Source organism: Cherax quadricarinatus, chromosome 69 (assembly GCF_038502225.1).
Source record: "Cherax quadricarinatus isolate ZL_2023a chromosome 69, ASM3850222v1, whole genome shotgun sequence".
NCBI classification, from domain to species: domain Eukaryota; kingdom Metazoa; phylum Arthropoda; class Malacostraca; order Decapoda; family Parastacidae; genus Cherax; species Cherax quadricarinatus.
In genome coordinates this window covers 21,424,192-21,448,127 of record NC_091360.1, presented here as the reverse complement: position 1 = coordinate 21,448,127, position 23,936 = coordinate 21,424,192, and the positions used below count along the sequence as shown (strand labels likewise).

General features: G+C 42.4%; 1 protein-coding gene across 1 annotated transcript; it reads left to right on the top strand.

Annotated features, from left to right (window-relative positions):
* Nucleotides 1-3,569: 3,569 nt before the first annotated feature.
* Nucleotides 3,570-5,083, top strand: LOC128685114 (uncharacterized). The gene is made up of 2 exons (XM_070099778.1): nt 3,570-4,241; nt 4,384-5,083. The coding sequence occupies exons 1-2, from the start codon at nt 4,133-4,135 to the stop codon at nt 5,004-5,006; spliced, it is 732 nt and encodes a 243-aa protein (XP_069955879.1). The 5' UTR covers nt 3,570-4,132; the 3' UTR covers nt 5,007-5,083.
* The last annotated feature ends 18,853 nt before the right edge of the window (nt 5,084-23,936 follow it).

The window sequence follows — 23,936 nt, the reverse complement described above, 5'->3', positions numbered from 1 at the left end:
TATCTGCACTTACACATTTCATTAAATTACAACTCATCCCTCAGTCTCCAGACTAGGCATTTTCTCGTTTTTACCCTTTTAGTTCATTAAAGTTATTAAGGGAACACAATACATCAGAAAAAGTCACAAAAACTAACTCAAACACTTTACTTTGAACTCCCCCAAAACACTCTCATAATCATTTGTACACCTTCAAAAAACACCTTTGAATACTCACATAACACCCTTGAACACCTTCAAAACACCTTTGAAATATCGTTTTTTAAACTAATTTCATCACAACCCACTTATATCATCTTTTTTTCGGTAACTCTAATTCGGCTACACTACCCTCATCAATTACCAACAAATTTTACTCGTTTTAACTAATGTCATCACTGTAACCAAGATTTTCACAAAAAAAACTCTATGACACCTAACACACATGCACACACACACCCCACAACACCCACAACTTTTCTCGTTTTAACCCTTTTAGTTCATTAAAGTTAATAAGGGGACACAGTACATCAGAAAGTCACAACAACAACCCACAGCACCCACAACACCCCACAACCCACATTTTTTTTTCTCGTTTTAACCCTTTTAGTTCATTAAAGTTAATAAGGGGGGCACAGTACATCAGAAAAAGTCACAAAAACTAACTCAAACACTTTACTCATCTTTTTCGGTATCTCTAATTCGACTACATTACCCACATCCCTCATCAATTACCAATTTATTCACATTTTTTTCCCCCTTCTTTTTACTACTAAAATTCTAATAAAATCCTCTCCGTACCCATCTCCTTGTATCCACATAAATTAATATTATACTCGCATCAACTACCCAACTATTGCGACATGTTTTCAACACCCCTCCATTCTTTTTCCAATATATCATAACTTTTCAATTCTATAATTTCTTTTTAAAATATTCACACATTACCTTTATATTTAGTAAAATCTCCCCATATTTCTAATTACAACCCTCCCCATACCCCTCTCCATCTCACCCGCATTTCTTCACATCCACTCACCCACAACCCACAACACCTCTTCTGAACACACACAAAAAAAAAATCACATTTCACATCCACAAATGCATCTCAAATCCACTAAAATCACTGTAACCAAGATATTCACACACACACACACCTTACCTAACCTAACCTTACCTAACCTAACCTACCCTAACCTAACCTAACCTAACATAACCTAACCTAACCTTACCTAACATAACCTAACCTAACCTTACCTAACATAACCTAACCTAACCTTACCGAACCTACCCTAACCTAACCTTACCTAACATAACCTAGCCTAACCTAACCTAACTTAACCTAACCTAACCTAACCTAACCGAACTTACCCTAACCTAACTTAACCTAACCTAACCTATCCTAACCTTACCTAACTTATCCTAACCTAACCTAACCTAACCTTACCTAACATAACCTAACCTAACCTTACCTAACATAACCTAACCTAACCTTACCTAACCTAACCTAACCTAGCCTAACCTAACCTAACCTATCTTAACCTAACCCAACCTAACCTAGCCGAACCTATCCTAACCTAACCTAAAATATATTGGAACACCCCCAAAACACTATTTGAGTACTCCAGAATTACTTTGAACGACTCCATTTTGGATATTTCCAAATTAGTTTTGAAAACTTTATCGTAAAATCGAACATTATTTTCTTGTTGGTAAAACACACTCAATGGTAGAAAATATTTACTCGATTTCCGAATAGAAACACTTTCCTCGCTCTGAGAGACTCATTGTGGGTCACCCCTTCCCCCAACACACTGTGTAATGCGGTTCACACCCAAGGTAGATTTAAGATAATCATCGCCTTACCGAACACCTGCGTCAACTCAGGACAGACAGGCGCCATGAAATGCGGGTAACATCCAAGGTAGAAAATCATCTCTTTCCAGACCAACTGTGTCCTCTTGTTCTAAAATTTGGTGAGGTCATTGCTTTTTAGTTCATTTTAAAATAATAAGGGGAAGATTGAGATATAACATTTGTATTCTACCTCAATACATTTTTTTCATTCTAAGGTTTGATTTAAAACTTCATCATGTCTTAAAAAATTTTATTAAACATTTCTCTTTTTAATGAATGAAACATATTAATCTTGGTGTAACAACACGATCTAAACATCATAAATCCTCTCTAAGTCTTGTTCTTCCAAGTCCCGTCACATCGGTACCTGTAAATTTTAATATAATTCATTAGCATATAATGTGGAGAAATTTGCACCATCACCTGTAAAAGATATAACCAACTAAAAGTTACTTATTTTTTCACTATCCCAAACATATTCTTCTCGTTAACTTAAATATCTCCCCATTCATGACTTAAAAAGCATGATCGTACTGCATCCCCTTATTAACTTTAGTGATGTAAGTATTATGGTAGACATGATTCTCGGTGTTCAGGTAGAGAAAGTCGAAAAGGTAAGTGTTACATTTTCATGAAGAGATAAATATGAGTTATATATATTAATTCAAATATATCTCTCTTCAAGTTATAATTACTTCCTCATAATAATTTAAATGAATTAAAGCACTGATACAAGGTAAATAATTTTGCTTACCTTTATAAGTTACTCACACATTAGGCTCAATGTTTTTAATATATTGTTTAATATCTGTGAAAAGTTCTCTCCAAATTAATTTCCACTTCTTTGTGTTGTACCATCTATGCAAAATACACAGATTATACTGTCGATTAAATATTTGACTGACAAAGTTTTCAGGTATATTGTTTTCCAAAATATAATATACCAGATCATCACTCCACTCCGTTGCCATTTCATCAATGAATTTATGCGAATCAAGTTCATTTTCTAACCAATTTTTAACTCGCTGAAAATTCTTTTCACTCAATGTTTCACCATCTTTCCTTAAGAGTTGATTGGTAGTGTTGCAAAATTCCAACCAAGGAAGATCTTTCACCATTTCACAAATAACAATGAAATCGGCAAGTTTCCCCATATTAGATGCTTTCTATGCGGGTTCCGGACAATGTCTGGGGTGACTTACACACAACACTCTCCCATACACATAAAGAGTTGCTAAATAGTATTAAATGAAAAATTTCATTAAACTTACCTAAACTAGGATCAGCCATTTCAAAATCCATTTTCTTAATTAATTTTTTGGGCTTTGGTATAATAAAAGTTTGAGATAAATGACTACTCCATTCACATTCTCGTAACAATAAATTTTCCAATATTTCTTCGCTCCATCGTTGAGTCATTTCTCGTACCTCAGCTACAATCTCTTCTTTTGAGAGAACAGGTTCCGCATCAACTCTTTTTTGAATGGGTTCGACTCTCTTAATTGTATATAACATTTCTATAAACACCGTACTAGTATGTTTTGTCGCAACCACCTCCATATTTCTTCTTCAAGTGATTCCTTACCATTTCACTCCAAATATTTATACCAAAAATTTCAATCGTTGTCATCATCGATTATCTTTTTTTTTTAATACAAATACTCATTACAGGGGATTTCTTCAAAGCATATATATTATCCATTGTATATTTCAAATTGTGTTCCCCTTATTAACTTTAATGAACTAAAAGTGTTAACTTTCATTATTTTTCAGTAAAAAGATTTATTCAGACAATATTTTTTGGCAACACTTGCTTGTGACGTCACTATCCAGCAACGCGTTAAAACAGGTTAGAACATCTTCCCTTTATTATTTTAAAATGAACTAAAAGCAATGACGTCACGATACTCATTGAACAAATTATCTTACCCCAAACACTTTTAGTTCATTTAAGTTAACAAGGGGAAAGTTCATGCATTTCCAAGTATGCACCATCGGTATAGTAATAACATAATACCATTGAAGTAAGTTATGATCCCCTTCCTGTATGACACTAAACTCGTGGTGATTCATTCACCTATCGTCATGGTGATGCCACGTAGTGTTTTTCATGGAACAAATTTCTCTACACATATAGTTATAAAAAACTACTAACATGTCAACCCTCGCGGTGAAAAGAGTATAAGAAGACACGTCCATATTGAGTTACAAGAGTATTTAGATGAAGACGTGGAAGTTACATGTGAAAAATTTGTTACAGAAGCAAGTGTCTACACACCACTGAACTGATAAAGAAATGATTAATTCGATAGAAGACCTTGATCAGTCACCTTCCTTCGTTTTGGAGGGATGTGATCAATATCTCACCGATAAAGAAATGCTTATAGCAATGGAAGATTTTGAACGTGAGTTTTTAATGAGATATTAATGAGTAAAATTCACCCACATTGTAATTTTTAGAAATTCTAATGAGAAATATTTTTTTTCATTTGTTGTGTAACAAACTTAATTTTTGGGATATAATACTATATTTTATCAAAATTGCAGGTAAAGAAGCAACAAAAGATGAAGAAAAATATCTTTTGGTAATGCAAGGGAATATTACAAAAGATTTTAGTGGCAGTGATAAAATTCTTTTAGTACAACAAGCAAATTGTTGCGCTGTTAAATTGAAAAAGGGAGGTCTTGCTGATGCTTTAAGTCAGGTTTTACCACTTAGCAATCCATATTTATTTAGATCACCTGGATGTCATAAAGCAAATCTAGCTAGTGAAGTCACTCGTGATAAATTTGGAAGCATAAAATTTGTAAATAATGGAAAAAATAACCCCATGATTGTTAATATGTTCGCACAGTATGCGATGGGGCCTCCACATAAGTATTATATGAACTGTAAAGTTGATAAGGCCTACTATAATACATGCAAATATTTAGATACAAAGAAAGGTCGTGAGATTATATTCAAAGAGTGCATGAATGAACTTGTTAAGTGGTTATTAACAGATCCCAACGGGATTATAATGGAAAAAGTCGTGTTTCCAGAAGGAATTGGGTGTGCTTCAGCCGGAGGTGATTGGCATGCATATCTTAAAATCATTCTTGATTTTGCAAAGGAATTAAAAAAACGTCGTAGAAATATTGTTATCATTATTGTAAAATATGCCAAATAAAATATCTCTATAATACTTTTTTTGTTTTATTCACCAGCATTTTAGTTCATTTAAGTTAACAAGGGGAAAGTTCTTGATTTTGCAAAGGAATTAAAAAAACGTCGTAGAAATATTGTTATCATTATTGTAAAATATGTCAAATAAAATATCTCTATAATACTTTTTTATTCACCAGCAGTCTAAAACCTTATTAGGCAACTGAATAGAGATCATACGTCTGGCAGGAACGGTGCTGAGTATAAAAATCTCTGTTCTCTGATGGTCGTGCATTAGTACCTCTTCCAGCAGGGTGCGACTAACCAGATCAAGAAAATGGAGACAGCCAATAGGATGGAAAAATATTTTAAAATTGAAGAAGGAAAATTGTACGATGAAAAATATTGTCGTGACAACGTCTGCATTGTTTTTCATGTGAATTGTGTTGCTATAAAAGGATATGGTGCAAGTTATTATTTGGGTAAGAAATATCCTTATGCTGATGTGTATCGAAGTAGAGAACCATTATTTAATCTTAGAAGATGCAGAGTTGAAGATCGTGATACTCCTGGAACTGTTATCGAGTTTGAACCTTCACCGGATCAAAGAAAATTGAATCTTCCTTATTTAGCAGCCATAATAAGCCAATTTGGTATTGCTGGACCATTGGAGGAAAATACCATTTCTCAAAATTTAATTGAAAAATCAAGAGATGCCCATTTGGTGTATGGTTTAAAGAAAGATACTATCGCAGACAGAATAAGATATTTCAAGGAATCCATTGAGAGAGTCATAAAAAGTGTGAAAGACAATAAAAATATACGCGAAGTTATCTTTCTGAAAGGTATTGGGAGGTGTGAAACTTCGAATGATTATATCTGGAATACGCACTATAAACCTATACTCGAAGATATGATAATGAAATTTAAGGAAGAAGGTATTCGATCAACCATGGTTGTCAAAGAAGAAATGAAAAACATCAACCAAGGTCAGGAATTAGAAGATGATTCGAAGTTATTGTCTTCTAGAATTGAAGGAAGTGCTTGGTATCCCTCATGAGGTAAGCAAAATTATTTACCTTGTATCAGTGCTTTAATTCATTTAAATTATTATGAGGAAGTAATTATAACTTGAAGAGAGATATATTTGAATTAATATATATAACTCATATTTATCTCTTCATGAAAATGTAACACTTACCTTTTCGACTTTCTCTACCTGAACACCGAGAATCATGTCTACCATAATACTTACATCACTAAAGTTAATAAGGGGATGCAGTACGATCATGCTTTTTAAGTCATGAATAGGGAGATATTTAAGTTAACGAGAAGAATATGTTTGGGATAGTGAAAAAATAAGTAACTTCTAGTTGGTTATATCTTTTACAGGTGATGGTGCAAATTTCTCCACATTATATGCTAATGAATTATATTAAAATTTACAGGTACCGATGTGACGGGACTTGGAAGAACAAGACTTAGAGAGGAGGATTTATGATGTTTAGATCGTGTTGTTACACCAAGATTAATATGTTTCATTCATTAAAAAGAGAAATGTTTAATAAAAATTTTTAAGACATGATGAAGTTTTAAATCAAACCTTACCATGAAAAAAATGTATTGAGGTAGAATACAAATGTTATATCTCAATCTTCCCCTTATTATTTTAAAATGAACTAAAAAGCAATGACCTCACCAAATTTTAGAACAAGAGGACACAGTTGGTCTGGAAAGAGATGATTTTCTACCTTGGATGTTACCCGCATTTCATGGTGCCTGTCTGTCCTGAGTTGACGCAGGTGTTCGGTAAGGCGATGATTATCTTAAATCTACCTTGGGTGTGAACCCCATTACACAGTGTGTTGGGGGAAGGGGTGACCCACAATGAGTCTCTCAGAGCGAGGAAAGTGTTTCTATTCGGAAATCGAGTAAATATTTCTACCATTGAGTGTGTTTTACCAACAAGAAAATAATGTTCGATTTTACGATAAAGTTTTCAAAACTAATTTGGAAATATCCAAAATGGAGTCGTTCAAAGTAATTCTGGAGTACTCAAATAGTGTTTTGGGGGTGTTCCAATATATTTTAGGTTAGGTTAGGATAGGTTCGGCTAGGTTAGGTTGGGTTAGGTTAAGATAGGTTAGGTTAGGTTAGGTTAGGTTAGGTTAGGTTAGGTTAGGTTAGGCTAGGTTAGGTTAGGTAAGGTTAGGTTAGGTTATGTTAGGTAAGGTTAGGTTAGGTTAGGTTAGGATAAGTTAGGTAAGGTTAGGATAGGTTAGGTTAGGTTAAGTTAGGTTAGGGTAGGTTCGGTTAGGTTAGGTTAGGTTAGGTTAAGTTAGGTTAGGTTAGGCTAGGTTATGTTAGGTAAGGTTAGGTTAGGGTAGGTTCGGTAAGGTTAGGTTAGGTTATGTTAGGTAAGGTTAGGTTAGGTTATGTTAGGTAAGGTTAGGTTAGGTTATGTTAGGTAATGTTAGGTTGGGTTAGGTTAGGATAAGTTAGGTAAGGTTAGGATAGGTTAGGTTAGGTTAAGTTAGGTTAGGTTAGGTTAGGTTATGTTAGGTAAGGTTAGGTTAGGTAAGGTGTGTGTGTGTGTGAATGTGTGTGTGTGTGTGTGTGTGTGTGTGTTGTGTGTGGTGGTCATATCTTGGTTACAGTGATTTTAGTGGATTTGAGATGCATTTGTGGATGTGAAATGTGATTTTTTTTTTGTGTGTGTTCAGAAGAGGTGTTGTGGGTTGTGGGTGAGTGGATGTGAAGAAATGCGGGTGAGATGGAGAGGGGTATGGGGAGGGTTGTAATTAGAAATATGGGGAGATTTTACTGAATATAAAGGTAATGTGTGAATATTTTAAAAAGAAATTATAGAATTGAAAAGTTATGATATATTGGAAAAAGAATGGAGGGGTGTTGAAAACATGTCGCAATAGTTGGGTAGTTGATGCGAGTATAATATTAATTTATGTGGATACAAGGAGATGGGTATGGAGAGGATTTTATTAGAATTTTAGTAGTAAAAAGAAGGGAAAAAAATGTGAATAAATTGGTAATTGATGAGGGATGTGGGTAATGTAGTCGAATTAGAGATACCGAAAAAGATGAGTAAAGTGTTTGAGTTAGTTTTTGTGACTTTTTCTGATGTACTGTGCCCCCCTTATTAACTTTAATGAACTAAAAGGGTTAAAACGAGAAAAAAAAATGTGGGTTGTGGGGTGTTGTGGGTGCTGTGGGTTGTTGTTGTGACTTTCTGATGTACTGTGTCCCCTTATTAACTTTAATGAACTAAAAGGGTTAAAACGAGAAAAATTGTGTGTTGTGGGTGTTGTGGGGTGTGTGTGTGCGTGTGTGTTAGGTGTCATAGAGTTTTTTTTTGTGAAAATCTTGGTTACAGTGATGACATTAGTTAAAACGAGTAAAATTTGTTGGTAATTGATGAGGGTAATGTAGCCGAATTAGAGTTACCGAAAAAAAGATGATATAAGTGGGTTGTGATGAAATTAGTTTAAAAAACGATATTTCAAAGGTGTTTTGAAGGTGTTCAAGGGTGTTATGTGAGTATTCAAAGGCGTTTTTTGAAGGTGTACAAATGATTATGAGAGTGTTTTGGGGGTGTTCAAATTAAAGTGTTTGAGTTAGTTTTTGTGACTTTTTCTGATGTATTGTGTCCCCTTAATAACTTTAATGAACTAAAAGGGTAAAAACGAGAAAATGCCTAGTCTGGAGACTGAGGGATGAGTTGTAATTTAATGAAATGTGTAAGTGCAGATAAATTAGAGATGTCAAATCTTATTTGGGAGTACTCAAATAGTGTTTTGGAAATGTTCAAAGGTGTTCAAAGGTGTTTTGAGTGTGTTCAAATGTTGTTTTTTGAAGGTGTTCAAGGGTGTTTTGAAGGTGTTCAAGGGTGTTTTGAAGGTGTTCAAATGTGTTTTGAGGTTATTCAAAGGTGTTTTGAAGGTGTTCAAGGGTGTTTATGTGAGTATTCAAAGGTGTTTTTTGAAGGTGTACAAATGATTATGAGAGTACTTATGAAGGTGTTCAAATGATGTGCAAGAGTACTTATGAAGGTGTTCTGGGAGTATTCAGAGGTGATTTGGGGGTGTTCGAATGATGTTTTTGGAGTATTTCAGTGTTGTTTGGAAATGTATAAAGGTATTTTTGTGAGTATTCAAATGATTTATGAGAGTGTTTTTTGAAGATGTTCAAAGTAAAAGTGCGTATTTAACTTCGTAATATGTAAAATTGTGAGTAGTGAATTTAACGAAAGTGGATGTAAGCGATGTGGTGACTTTCTGATGTACTGTGTCCCCTTATTAACTTTAATGAACAAAAAGGGTTAAAACGAGAAAAATTGGGGTTATGAGTGAAAATTGTGAGGTGTTGGTTGGAGTGTGAGGGTTTGGGAGGGTGGGGGGGGGATGTTACTTCGTGGGGAGTGACCTGAGATGAAATAGTTAAAAAATGTCTAGACTTGTGTTGTAAAGAAATTGTGGGTATTAACGAAAAAATGTGCCTTTCTGATGTACTGTGTCCCCTTATTAACTTGAATGAACTAAAAGGATCGACAAGATTCAGCCTGTGTGCGCGTGACGTCACTACTATGTCCCCTTATTAATTAAAAGGGTAGACAAGATTCAACCTGTGTGCTGGGTCAACACGTGACGTCACTGACAGAAGGTAAGTGTTCCCTTATTAACTTGAATGAACTAAAAGGATCGACAAGATTCAGCCTGTGTGCGCGTGACGTCACTACTATGTCCCCTTATTAATTAAAAGGGTAGACAAGATTCAACCTGTGTGCTGGGTCAACACGTGACGTCACTGACCGCCGAGTAAACACCCTTCATTAGACCTGTAGTAAGCATGCCCCCATAGGAGGAGTCTATTTTGAATGCTTATACCCAGAGGGGGGATTCCAAAAACTTGATCCGAGGAGATGGAGAATTTTGAAAACCCCATAGTGGGGAATCCAAAAAACTTGATCCAAGGAGATGGAGAATTTCGAAAACCCCATAGGGGGGAATTCAAAAAACTTGATCCGAGGAGATGGAGAATTTCGAAAACCCCATAGGGGGGATCCAAAAACTTGTATTATCGAGAAATTTTTGGGGTTGGGGGGTGAAAGTGGGAGGGGGATCCGAGGAAGTGGAGACTTTGATATTGAGAAATTTTTTGGGGATGGGGGGTGAAAGGAGGGGTATCCAAAAAACTTGATCCGAGGAATTGGAGAATTTCGAAAAACCCCATAGGGGGGAATCCAAAAACCTTGATCCAAGGAGATCATAAGAAAAAAAAAATTCGAGGCGCGGGGGCGATCCGGACGACGCAGCAGAAGGCGCGGGCGGGGGTCGCGAAGGGCGCGGGCGGGCGCGCGGGCGGGGCGGGGCGCGCGGGCGGGCGCGCGGGCGGGGGTCTCGATGGGCGCGGGCGGGCGCGCGGGCGGGCGCGCGGCGCGACGGCTGGGTCGCGAAGGGGGGGTCGTGGGCGGGGGTATTGGTTGGGGGGTCAAGGGTGAGGTAGTCTCGAGGGCGAGGTCATGGTCAAAACCGGAAGTAACACCTAGGTGTGAAAAGGGGGAGACTCCAGCTGCTGGTCCTAGACCGGAAGGGTGCGCTCAGTGGAAGGCCTAAACCGGAAGGGTGCGCTCAGTGGAAAAATCGACTACTTATATATATATATATATATATATATATACACATACCTATATATATATATATATATATATATATATATATATATATATATATATATATATATATATACATATATGTCGTGCCGAATATGTAAAACTGGTCAGTTAGTAAGAACTCGTTTAAAATTAAGTCCTTTTTGAAATTTTCTCTTATACGTTTAAAGATATATTTTTTTCATTAATGTTAATGGTTTTTTTTTTTTTAATTTTGCACCAAAAGAATCTTAGAAAACTTTCCTAACCTTATTATAACAAGAGCAATTTATTTTAGCCTAACAAAACTAAATATATTTTAGATTTGTTTATAATAATTTAATACTAAACAAACCCAGAGAAATATATTTTTCTCGTTAGGTTCAGAATGATTTTGGCGAAATTATTGCATACGCAAATTTTCACTTAACCTATATGGCAAGATGAACGTTGCTATTTAAGCCAAGATCGCAAGTTCTGCCTATTCGGCACGATATATATATATATATATATATATATATATATATATATATATATATATATATATATATATATATATATATATATATATATATATATATATATATATATATATATATATATACATATATATATACATATATATATATATACATATATTTATATATATATATACATTTATATATATATATATATACATATTTATATATATATATATATATATATATATATATACATATATTTATATATATATATACATATATTTATATATATATATATATATATATATATATATATGCCACACTCGCTGGTTAGACGAGTTTGGCTTATTCGGCAAGAGTGTTCTGTGCCCAGTCATTGTACAGTTTGTATTGTTTACCTGAGGATTCACAGTAGAAAGATTACTACGAGTCCTTCTCTTGATAAAGGACATCATTAGTTCAGGATCACAGAGTTCACAATGTATGTCCTCACACGATACAGATCATGTCACCACTGATATAGATACCCTTACTAGTGACACTGATCACCAGACAACTAATGCAGATCACCTCACCACTAATGTAGATCACCTCACCACTAATGCAGACCACCTCACAACTAATACAGATCATCTCACCGCTAATACAGATCATCTCACCACTAATACAGAACACCTCACCACTAACGTTGATCACCTCACCACTAATACAGATCACCTCACCACTAATACAGATCCCCTCACCACTAATGTAGATCACCTCACCACTAATACAGATCACCTCACCACTAATGCAGATCACCTCACCACTAATACAGATCTCCTCACCACTAATACAGATCTCCTCACCACTAATGTAGATCACCTCACCACTAATACAGATCACCTCACCACTAATGCAGATCACCTCACCACTAATACAGATCACCTCACCACTAATGCAGATCACCTCACCAATAATACAGATCACCTCACCACTAATACAGATCACCTCACCAATAATACAGAACACCTCACCACTAATACAGATCACCTCACCAATAATACAGATCACCTCATCAATAATACATATCACCTCACCACTAATACAGATCACCTCACCACTAATACAGATCACCTCACCAATAATACAGATCACCTCATCAATAATACATATCACCTCACCACTAATACAGATCACCTCACCACTAATACAGATCACCTCACCACTAATACAGATCACCTCACCACTAATAGAGATCACCTCACCACTAATACAGATCTCCTCACCACTAATGTAGATCACCTCATCAATAATACATATCACCTCACCAATAATACAGATCACCTCATCAATAATACAGATCACCTCATCAATAATACATATCACCTCACCAATAATACAGATCACCTCACCAATAATACAGATCACCTCACCACTAATACAGATCACCTCACCAATAATACAGATCACCTCACCACTAATACAGATCACCTCACCAATAATACAGATCACCTCACCACTAATACAGATCACCTCACCAATAATACATATCACCTCACCAATAATACAGATCACCTCACCAATAATACAGATCACCTCACCACTAATACAGATCACCTCACCAATAATACAGATCACCTCACCAATAATACAGATCACCTCACCACTAATACAGATCACCTCACCAATAATACAGATCACCTCACCAATAATACAGATCATCTCACCACTAATACAGATCACCTCACCACTAATACAGATCACCTCACCAATAATACAGATCACCTCACCAATAATACAGATCATCTCACCACTAATACAGATCACCTCACCAATAATTCAGATCACCTCACCACTAATACAGATCACCTCACCAATAATACAGATCACCTCATCAATAATACATATCACCTCACAAGTAAAACAGATCACCTCACCAATAATACAGATCACCTCACCACTAATACAGATCACCTCACCAATAATACAGATCACCTCATCAATAATACATATCACCTCACCAGTAAAACAGATCACCTCACCAATAATACAGATCACCTCACCAATAATACAGATCACCTCACCAATAATACAGATCACCTCACCAATAATACAGATCACCTCACCAATAATACAGATCACCTCACCAATAATACAGATCACCTCACCAATAATACAGATCACCTCACCATTAATATAGATCACCTCACCAATAATACAGATCACCTCACCAATAATACAGATCACCTCACCATTAATATAGATCACCTCACCAATAATACAGATCACCTCACCAATAATACAGATCACCTCATCAATAATACATATCACCTCACCAGTAAAACAGATCACCTCACCAATAATACAGATCACCTCACCATTAATATAGATCACACCACGACCTGCACCATTTTTTGACTGCATGTCTCCATCTAATATATAGCTCATGGACTTACCGCTGGAGCGGACCCTCTCTGGGTGGGTCTCTCAGCTCAGCAGAACTTTCAACACCCGTCAGATATGGGTAGCCTTACTCTTCCATACAAGGACAATTTTGTCAGCAAGAAGACTGTTTCTATACAACAAGACGGGCAGTAAACCACAACCAGACTGTAGCTCTGCCCTTCCCTAGGTTTCACTTCATCTTAGATCTGTCATTCATAGAATATCTAAAATTTCAAGAATGTTTGAACAGCATCACAACATCAATGAAATAAAGGCAATTGACCAAATAAAACTTGTAGCCGGCATCTAGCTCCCGGCCAGTCTGTTATATATTTATATATTTTATCAAAATTAATAAAGGGAATGCTAGATTAGGTTTTTTAAATGAGATGAGGATATTAAGAGCTTACACATTACAAATAAAAATTAAAACTCACTCCTGAACTTACAAAAAAACTTAATGTAAAATGTATATTAGAGGAAGTGAAGAATTAAAGAGAGAAGTGAGCTACTACACAAGAAGACGGGCAGCAACAAGACGGGCAGCAAGAAGGCGGGCAGCAAGAAGACGGGCAGCAAGAAGACGGGCAGCAAGAAGGCGGGCAGCAAGAAGACGGGCAGCAAGAAGACGGGCAGCAAGAAGACGGGCAGCAAGAAGACGGGCAGCAAGAAGACGGGGAGCAAGAAGGCGGGCAGCAAGAAGACGGGCAGCAAGAAGACGGGCAGCAAGAAGGCGGGCAGCAAGAAGACGGGCAGCAAGAAGACGGGCAGCAAGAAGACGGGCAGCAAGAAGACGGGCAGCAAGAAGACGGGCAGCAAGAAGACGGGCAGCAAGAAGGCGGGCAGCAAGAAGACGGGCAGCAAGAAGACGGGCAGCAAGAAGACGGGCAGCAAGAACACGGGCAGCAAGAAGACGGGCAGCAAGAAGACGGGCATCAACAAGACGGGCAGCAAGAAGACGGGCAGCAAGAAGACGGGCAGCAAGAAGATGGGCAGCAAGAAGACGGGCAGCAAGAAGACGGGCATCAACAAGACGGGCAGCAAGAAGACGGGCATCAACAAGACGGGCAGCAAGAAGACGGGCAGCAACAAGACGGGCAGCAAGAAGGCGGGCAGCAAGAAGACGGGCAGCAAGAAGACGGGCAGCAAGAAGACGGGCAGCAAGAAGACGGGCAGCAAGAAGACGGGCATCAACAAGACGGGCAGCAAGAAGACGGGCAGCAAGAAGACGGGCAGCAAGAAGATGGGCAGCAAGAAGACGGGCAGCAAGAAGACGGGCATCAACAAGACGGGCAGCAAGAAGACGGGCATCAACAAGACGGGCAGCAAGAAGACGGGCATCAACAAGACGGGCAGCAAGAAGACGGGCATCAACAAGACGGGCAGCAAGAAGAAGGGCATCAACAAGACGGGCAGCAAGAAGACGGGCAGCAAGAAGGCGGGCAGCAAGAAGACGGGCAGCAAGAAGATGGGCAGCAAGAAGACGGACAGCAAGAAGACGGGCAGCAAGAAGATGGGCAGCAAGAAGATGGGTAGCAAGAAGACGGGCAGCAAGAAGACGGGGAGCAAGAAGATGGGCTGCAAGAAGACGGGTAGCAAGAAGACGGGTAGCAAGAAGACGGGTAGCAAGAAGACGGGAAGCAAGAAGACGGGCAGCAAGAAGATGGGCAGCAAGATGACGGGCAACAAGAAGACGGGCAGCAAGAAGACGAGCAGCAAGAAGACGGGGAGCAAGAAGATGGGCTGCAAGAAGACGGGTAGCAAGAAGACGGGTAGCAAGAAGACGGGTAGCAAGAAGACGGGCAGCAAGAAGACGGGCAGCAAGAAGATGGGCAGCAAGAAGACGGGCAGCAAGAAGATGGGCAACAAGAAGACAAGTAGCAAGAAGACGGGCAGCAAGAAGACGGGCAGCAAGAAGACGGGCAGCAAGACGACAAGTAGCAAGAAGACGGGTAGCAAGAAGACGGGCAGCAAGAAGACGGGTAGCAAGAAGACGGGCAGCAAGAAGACGGGCAGCAAGAAGATGGGCAGCAAGAAGACGGGCAGCAAGAAGACGGGCAGCAAGAAGACGGGTAGCAAGAAGACGGGCAGCAAGAAAACGGGCAGCAAGAAGATGGGCAGCAAGAAGACGGGCAGCAAGAAGACGGGGAGCAAAAAGACGGGCAGCAAGAAGATGGGCAGCAAGATGACGGGCAACAAGAAGACGGGCAGCAAGAAGACGGGCAGCAAGAAGATGAGCAGCAAGAAGACGGGCAACAACAAGACAGGCAGCAAGAAGACGGACAACAACAAGACGGGCAGCAAGAAGACGGACAACAACAAGACGGGCAGCAAGAAGATGGGCAGCAAGAAGACGGGCAGCAAGAAGACGGGCAGCAAGAAGACGGGCAGCAAGAAGACGGGCAGCAAGAAGACGGGCAGCAAGAAGACGGGCAGCAAGAAGACGGGCAGCAAGAAGACGAGCAGCAACAAGACGGAAAACAACAAGACAGGCAGCAAGACGTGCAGATTTTCACAATCACTGGCAATTTGTCACCTTCACTGGCAGCTTGTCACCTTAATTTGCAACTTTTCACTCTCACAGGCAGCTTATCACCTTCATCTGGCAGCTAGTCACAATCTCTGGCAGCTTGTCACCTTCACTAACAACTTGTCACCTTCACTGGCAACTTGTCACCATCAATGGCAGCTTGTCACCTTCACTGGCAACTTGTCCCCTTCACTAGCAGCTTTTCATCTTCTCTGGCAGCTTGTCACCTTCTCTGGCAGATAGTCATCATCACTGCCAACTTTTCACCTTCACTGGTAGCTTTTCACTATCTTTCTTAGCTTGTCACCTTGACTGGCAGCTTGTCACCATCACTGGTAGCTTGTCACCTTCACTGGCACCATGTCACTATCACTGGCAGCATGTCACCATCACTGCGAACCTGTCACCTTCACTGACAGCTTGTCACCTTAACTGGCAGCTTTTCACCATTACTGGCAGCTTGTTACCGTCAGTGGCAGCTTGTCACCATCTCTGAAAATTGTCACTATCACTGGCAGCATGTCACTATCACTGGCAGCTTGTCACCTTCACTAGCAGGTTGTCACCATCAGTGGCAGCTTGTCACTTTCACTGGCAGCTTGTCACCATCACTGTAAACTTGTCACCATCACATGCAGCTTGTCATCATCACTGGCAGCTTGTCACCATCACTGGCATCTTGTCACCTTCACTAGCAGCTTGTCAAATCATTTGCGGCTTGTCACCATCACTTGCAGCTTGTTACATTCACTGGCAACTTGTCACCTTAAATGGCAATTTGTCACCATCACTGGCAGCTTGTCACTTTCACGGTCAGCTTGTCACCATCACTGGCAGCTTGTCACTTTCACTGGTAGCTTGTCACCATCACTGTGTTTCTCACCATCACTGGCAACTTGTCACCTTCCCTGGCAGCTTGTCACCATAACTGGCAGATTGTCACCTTCACAGGCAGCTTGTCATTATCATTGGCAGCTTGTCACCTTTACTGGCACCTTGTCACCATCACTGGCAGCTTGTTACTATCACTTGCAGCTTGTCACCTTCACTGGCAGCTTGTCACCATCACTGGCAGCTTGTTGACTTTACTGGCAGCTTGTCACCATCTCTGACACCTTGTCACCTTCACTGCCAGCTTGTCATCTTCATTGGCAGCTTGTTACCCTCTCTGTAATCTTGTCACCTTCACTGGCAGCTTGTCACCTTCACTGGCTGCTTGTCACTATCACTGGCAGCTTGTCACCTTCACTGGCCGCTTGTCACCGTCACTGGCAGATTGTCACCATCACTGGCAGCTTGTCACCTTGAGTTGCAGGTTGTCACCTTCACTGGCAGCTTGTCACCTTCACTGGCAGCTTGTCATCTTCACTGGCAGCTTGTCATCATTACTGGCAGCTTGTCACCTTCACTTACAGCTTGTCATCATCACTGTAATCTTGTCACCATCACATGTAGCTTGACTCCTTCACTGGCAGCTTGTCACCATCACTGGCAGCTTGTCACCTTCACTGGCAGCTTGTCACCATCACTGGCAGCTTGTCACCTTCACTGGCAGCTTGTTACCATCACTGGCAGCTTGTCACCATCACTGGCAGCTTCTCACCATCACTGGCAGCTTGTCACCTTCACTGGCAGCTTGTCATCATTACTGGCAGCTTGTCACCGTCAATAGCAGAGTGTCACCATCACTGGCAGCTTGTTACCTTCACTAGCAGATTTTCACAATCACTGGCAGTTTATCACCTTCACTGGCAGCTTGTCTCCTTCACTAGCAGCTTGTCACAATCACTGGCAGCATGTCACTATCACTGGCAGCTTGTCACAATCACTGGCAGCTTGTCACAATCACTGGCAGCTTGTCACTATCACTGGCAGCTTGTCACCATCACTTGCAGCTTTTTCACCTTCACCTGCAACTTGTCACCTTCTTTGGCAACTTGTCTCCATCACTGGCAGCTTGTCACCTTCACTGAGAGCTTGTCACTTTCACTAGCAGCTTGTCACCTTCATTGCCAGCTTGTCACCTTCACTGGCAGCTTGTCACCTTCACTAGCAGCTTTTCACCTTCACTGGCAGCTTGTCACCATCACGGGTAGCTTGTCACCTTCACTGGCTGCTTGTCACCATCACTGGCAGCTTGTCACCAACACTGGCAGCTTGTCACCTTAAGTTGCAGTTTGTCACCTTCACTGGCAGCTTGTCACCTTTACTGGCAGCTTGCCAACTTCAATGGCCGCTTGCCACCTTCACTGGCAGCTTGTCACCTTCACTGGCAGCTTGTCACCATCACTGGCAGGTTGTCACCTTCACTGGCAGCTTGTCACCTTCACTGGCAGCTTGTCACCTTCACTTGCAACTTGTCACCTTCACAGGCGGCTTGTCACCTTCATCTGGCAGCTTGTCACCATCACTGGCAGCTTGTCACATTCACTGACAGCTTGTCACCTTCACTGTCAACTTGCCAACATCACTGGCAGCTTGTCACCTTCACTGGCAGCTTGTCACCATCATTGGCAGCTTGTCACATTCACTGGTAGCTTGTCACCTTCATTGGCAGCTTTTCTCCTTCACTTGGAACTAGTCACCTTCACAGGCAACTTGTCACCTTCATCTGATAGCTTGTCACCATCACTGGCAGCTTGTCACCTTCACTGACAGCTTGTCACCTTCACTAGGAGCTTGTCACCATCACTGGCAGCTTGTCACCTTCACTGGCAGCTTGTTACCTTCACTGGCAGCTTGTCACTATCACTGGCAGCTTTTCACCTTCACTGGCAGCTTGTCACCTTCACTGACAGCTTGCCACCATCACTTGCAGCTTTTCACCTCCACTGGCAGCTTGTCACTATCACTTGCGGTTTGTCACCTTCATTGGCCGCTTGTCACCTTCACTGGAAGCTTGTCACCATCACTGGCAGCTTGTCACCTTCACTGACAGCTTGTCACCTTCACTAGGAACTTGTCACCATCACTGGCAGCTTGTCACCTTCACTGGCAGCTTGTTACCTTCACTGGCAGCTTGTAACTATCACTGGCAACTTTTCACCTTCACTGGCAGCTTGTCACCTTCACTGACAGCTTGCCACCATCACTTGCAGCTTTTCACCTCCACTGGCAGCTTGTCACTATCACTTGCGGTTTGTCACCTTCATTGGCCGCTTGTCACCTTCACTGGAAGCTTGTCACCTTCACTGGCAGCTTGTCACCTTCAGTGGCAGCTTGTCACCTTCACTGACAGCTCGTCATCTTCACTGGCAACTTGTCACCTTCACTGGCAGCTTGTCACCTTCACTTGCAGCTTGTCACTATCACTGGGAGCTTTTCACCTCCACTGGCAGCTTGTCACTATCACTTGCAGCTTGTCACCTTCATTGGCAGCTTGTCACCTTCACTGGAAGCTTGTCACCTTCACTGGCAGCTTGTCACCTTCAGTGGGAGCTTGTCACCTTCACTGACAGCTCGTCACCTACACTGGCAACTTATCACCTTCACTGGCAGCTTGTCACCTTCACTTGCAGCTTGTCACCTTTACTTGTAGCTTGTCACCTTCACTGGCAGCTGGTCACGTTCTCTGGCGGCTTGTCACCTTCACTGGCAGTTTTTCACCATCACTGGCAGCTTGTCACCTTCACTGGCAGCTCGTCACCTTCACTGGCAATATGTCACCTTCACTGACAGCTTGTCACCTTCACTGGCAGCTTGTCACCTTCACTGGCAGCTTGATACCTTCACTGGTAACTTGTCACCTTCGCTGTCAACTTTTCATCATCACTGGCAGCTTGTCACTTTCACTGGCAACTTGTCACCTTCACTGGCAGCTCATCACCTTCACTGGCAACTTGTCAGCTTCACTGGCAGCTTGTCACCATGACTTGCAGCTTGTCACCTTCACTGGCAGCTTGTCACCTTCACTGGCAGCTCGTCACCTTCACTGGTAGCTTGTCACCTTCACTTGCAGCTTGTCACCTTCACTGACAGCTCGTCACCTTCACTGGCAACTTGTCACCTTCACTGGCAGCTCGTCACCTTCACTGACAGCTCGTCACCTTCACTTGCAGCTTGTCACCTTCACTGACAGCTTGCCACCATCACTTGCAGCTTTTCACCTCCACTGGCAGCTTGTCACTATCACTTGCGGTTTGTCACCTTCATTGGCCGCTTGTCACCTTCACTGGAAGCTTGTCACCATCACTGGCAGCTTGTCACCTTCACTGACAGCTTGTCACCTTCACTAGGAACTTGTCACCATCACTGGCAGCTTGTCACCTTCACTGGCAGCTTGTTACCTTCACTGGCAGCTTGTAACTATCACTGGCAACTTTTCACCTTCACTGGCAGCTTGTCACCTTCACTGACAGCTTGCCACCATCACTTGCAGCTTTTCACCTCCACTGGCAGCTTGTCACTATCACTTGCGGTTTGTCACCTTCATTGGCCGCTTGTCACCTTCACTGGAAGCTTGTCACCTTCACTGGCAGCTTGTCACCTTCAGTGGCAGCTTGTCACCTTCATTGACAGCTCGTCATCTTCACTGGCAACTTGTCACCTTCACTGGCAGCTTGTCACCTTCACTTGCAGCTTGTCACTATCACTGGGAGCTTTTCACCTCCACTGGCAGCTTGTCACTATCACTTGCAGCTTGTCACCTTCATTGGCAGCTTGTCACCTTCACTGGAAGCTTGTCACCTTCACTGGCAGCTTGTCACCTTCAGTGGGAGCTTGTCACCTTCACTGACAGCTCGTCACCTACACTGGCAACTTATCACCTTCACTGGCAGCTTGTCACCTTCACTTGCAGCTTGTCACCTTTACTTGTAGCTCGTCACCTTCACTGGCAGCTGGTCACGTTCTCTGGCGGCTTGTCACCTTCACTGGCAGTTTTTCACCATCACTGGCAGCTTGTCACCTTCACTGGCAGCTCGTCACCTTCACTGGCAATATGTCACCTTCACTGACAGCTTGTCACCTTCACTGGCAGCTTGTCACCTTCACTGGCAGCTTGATACCTTCACTGGTAACTTGTCACCTTCGCTGTCAACTTTTCATCATCACTGGCAGCTTGTCACTTTCACTGGCAACTTGTCACCTTCACTGGCAGCTCGACACCTTCACTGGCAACTTGTCAGCTTCACTGGCAGCTTGTCACCATGACTTGCAGCTTGTCACCTTCACTGGCAGCTTGTCACCTTCACTGGCAGCTCGTCACCTTCACTGGTAGCTTGTCACCTTCACTTGCAGCTTGTCACCTTCACTGACAGCTCATCACCTTCACTGGCAACTTGTCACCTTCACTGGCAGCTCGTCACCTTCACTGACAGCTCGTCACCTTCACTTGCAGCTTGTCACCTTCACTGACAGCTCGTCACCTTCACTGGCAGTTCGTCACCTTGACTGGCAGTTTGTGACCTTCACTGACAGCTCGTCACCTTCACTGGCAGCTTGACACCTTCTCTTGCAGCTTGTCACCTTCACTGACAGCTCGTCATCTTCACTTGGAACTTGTCACCTTCACTAGCATCTTGTCACCATCACTGGCAGCTTCTCACCATCACTGGCGGCTTGTCACCTTCACTGGCAGCATGTCATCATTACTGGCAGCTTGTCACCGTCAATGGCAGAGTGTCACCATCACTGGCAGCTTGTTACCATCACTGGCAGCTTGTCACCATCACTGGCAGCTTCTCACCATCACTGGCAGCTTGTCACCTTCACTGGCAGCTTGTCATCATTACTGGCAGCTTGTCACCGTCAATAGCAGAGTGTCACCATCACTGGCAGCTTGTCACCATCACTGGCAGCTTCTCACCATCACTGGCAGCTTGTCACCTTCACTGGCAGCTTGTCATCATTACTGGCAGCTTGTCACCGTCAATAGCAGAGTGTCACCATCACTGGCAGCTTGTTACCTTCACTAGCAGATTTTCACAATCACTGGCAGTTTATCACCTTCACTGGCAGCTTGTCTCCTTCACTAGCAGCTTGTCACAATCACTGGCAGCATGTCACTATCACTGGCAGCTGGTCACCATCACTTGCAGCTTTTTCACCTTCACCTGCAACTTGTCACCTTCTTTGGCAACTTGTCTCCATCACTGGCAGCTTGTCACCTTCACTGAGAGCTTGTCACTTTCACTAGCAGCTTGTCACCTTCATTGGCAGCTTGTCACCTTCACTGGCAGCTTGTCACCATCACTAGCAGCTTGTCACCTTCACTGGCAGCTTGTCACCATCACGGGTAGCTTGTTACCTTCACTGGCTGCTGGTCACCATCACTGGCAGCTTGTCACCTTAAGTTGCAGTTTGTCACCTTCACTGGCAGCTTGTCACCTTTACTGGCAGCTTGCCAACTTCAATGGCTGCATGCCACCTTCACTGGCAGCTTGTCACCTTCACTGGCAGCTTGTCACCATCACTGGCAGGTTGTCACCTTCACTGGCAGCTTGTCACCTTCACTGGCAGCTTGTCACCTTCACTTGCAACTTGTCACCTTCACAGGCAGCTTGTCACCTTCATCTGGCAGCTTGTCACCATCACTGGCAGCTTGTCACATTCACTGACAGCTTGTCACCTTCACTGTCAACTTGTCAACATCACTGGCAGCTTGTCACCTTCACTGGCAGCTTGTCACCATCATTGGCAGCTTGTCACATTCACTGGTAGTTTGTCACCTTCATTGGCAGCTTTTCTCTTTCACTTGGAACTAGTCACCTTCACAGGCAACTTGTCACCTTCATCTGATAGCTTGTCACCATCACTGGCAGCTTGTCACCTTCACTGACAGCTTGTCACCTTCACTAGGAGCTTGTCACCATCACTGGCAGCTTGTCACCTTCACTGGCAGCTTGTTACCTTCACTGACAGCTTGTCACCTTCACTAGGAGCTTGTCACCATCACTGGCAGCTTGTCACCTTCACTGGCAGCTTGTTACCTTCAATGGCAGCTTGTCACTATCACTGGCAGCTTTTCACCTTCACTGGCAGCTTGTCACCTTCACTGACAGCTTGCCACCATCACTTGCAGCTTTTCACCTCCACTGGCAGCTTGTCACTATCACTTGCGGTTTGTCACCTTCATTGGCCGCTTGTCACCTTCACTGGAAGCTTGTCACCTTCACTGGCAGCTTGTCACCTTCAGTGGCAGCTTGTCACCTTCACTAACAGCTCGTCATTTTCACTGGTAACTTGTCACCTTCACTGGCAGCTTTTCACCTTCACTGGCAGCTTGTCACCTTCACTGACAGCTTGCCACCATCACTTGCAGCTTTTCACCTCCACTGGCAGCTTGTCACTATCACTTGCGGTTTGTCACCTTCATTGGCCGCTTGTCACCTTCACTGGAAGCTTGTCACCATCACTGGTAGCTTGTCACCTTCACTGACAGCTTGTCACCTTCACTAGGAGCTTGTCACCATCACTGGCAGCTTGTCACCTTCACTGGCAGCTTGTTACCTTCACTTGCAGCTTGTCACTATCACTGGCAGCTTTTCACCTTCACTGGCAGCTTGTCACCTTCACTGACAGCTTGCCACCATCACTTGCGGCTTTTCAACTCCACTGGCAGCTTGTCACTATCACTTGCGGTTTGTCACCTTCATTGGCCGCTTGTCACCTTCACTGGAAGCTTGTCACCTTCACTGGCAGCTTGTCACCTTCAGTGGCAGCTTGTCACCTTCACTGACAGCTCGTCATCTTCACTGGCAACTTGTCACCTTCTCTGGCAGCTTGTCACCTTCACTTGCAGCTTGTCACTATCACTGGGAGCTTTTCACCTCCACTGGCAGCTTGTCACTATCACTTGCAGCTTGACACCTTCATTGGCAGCTTGTCACCTTCACTGGAAGCTTATCACCTCCACTGGCAGCTTGTCACCTT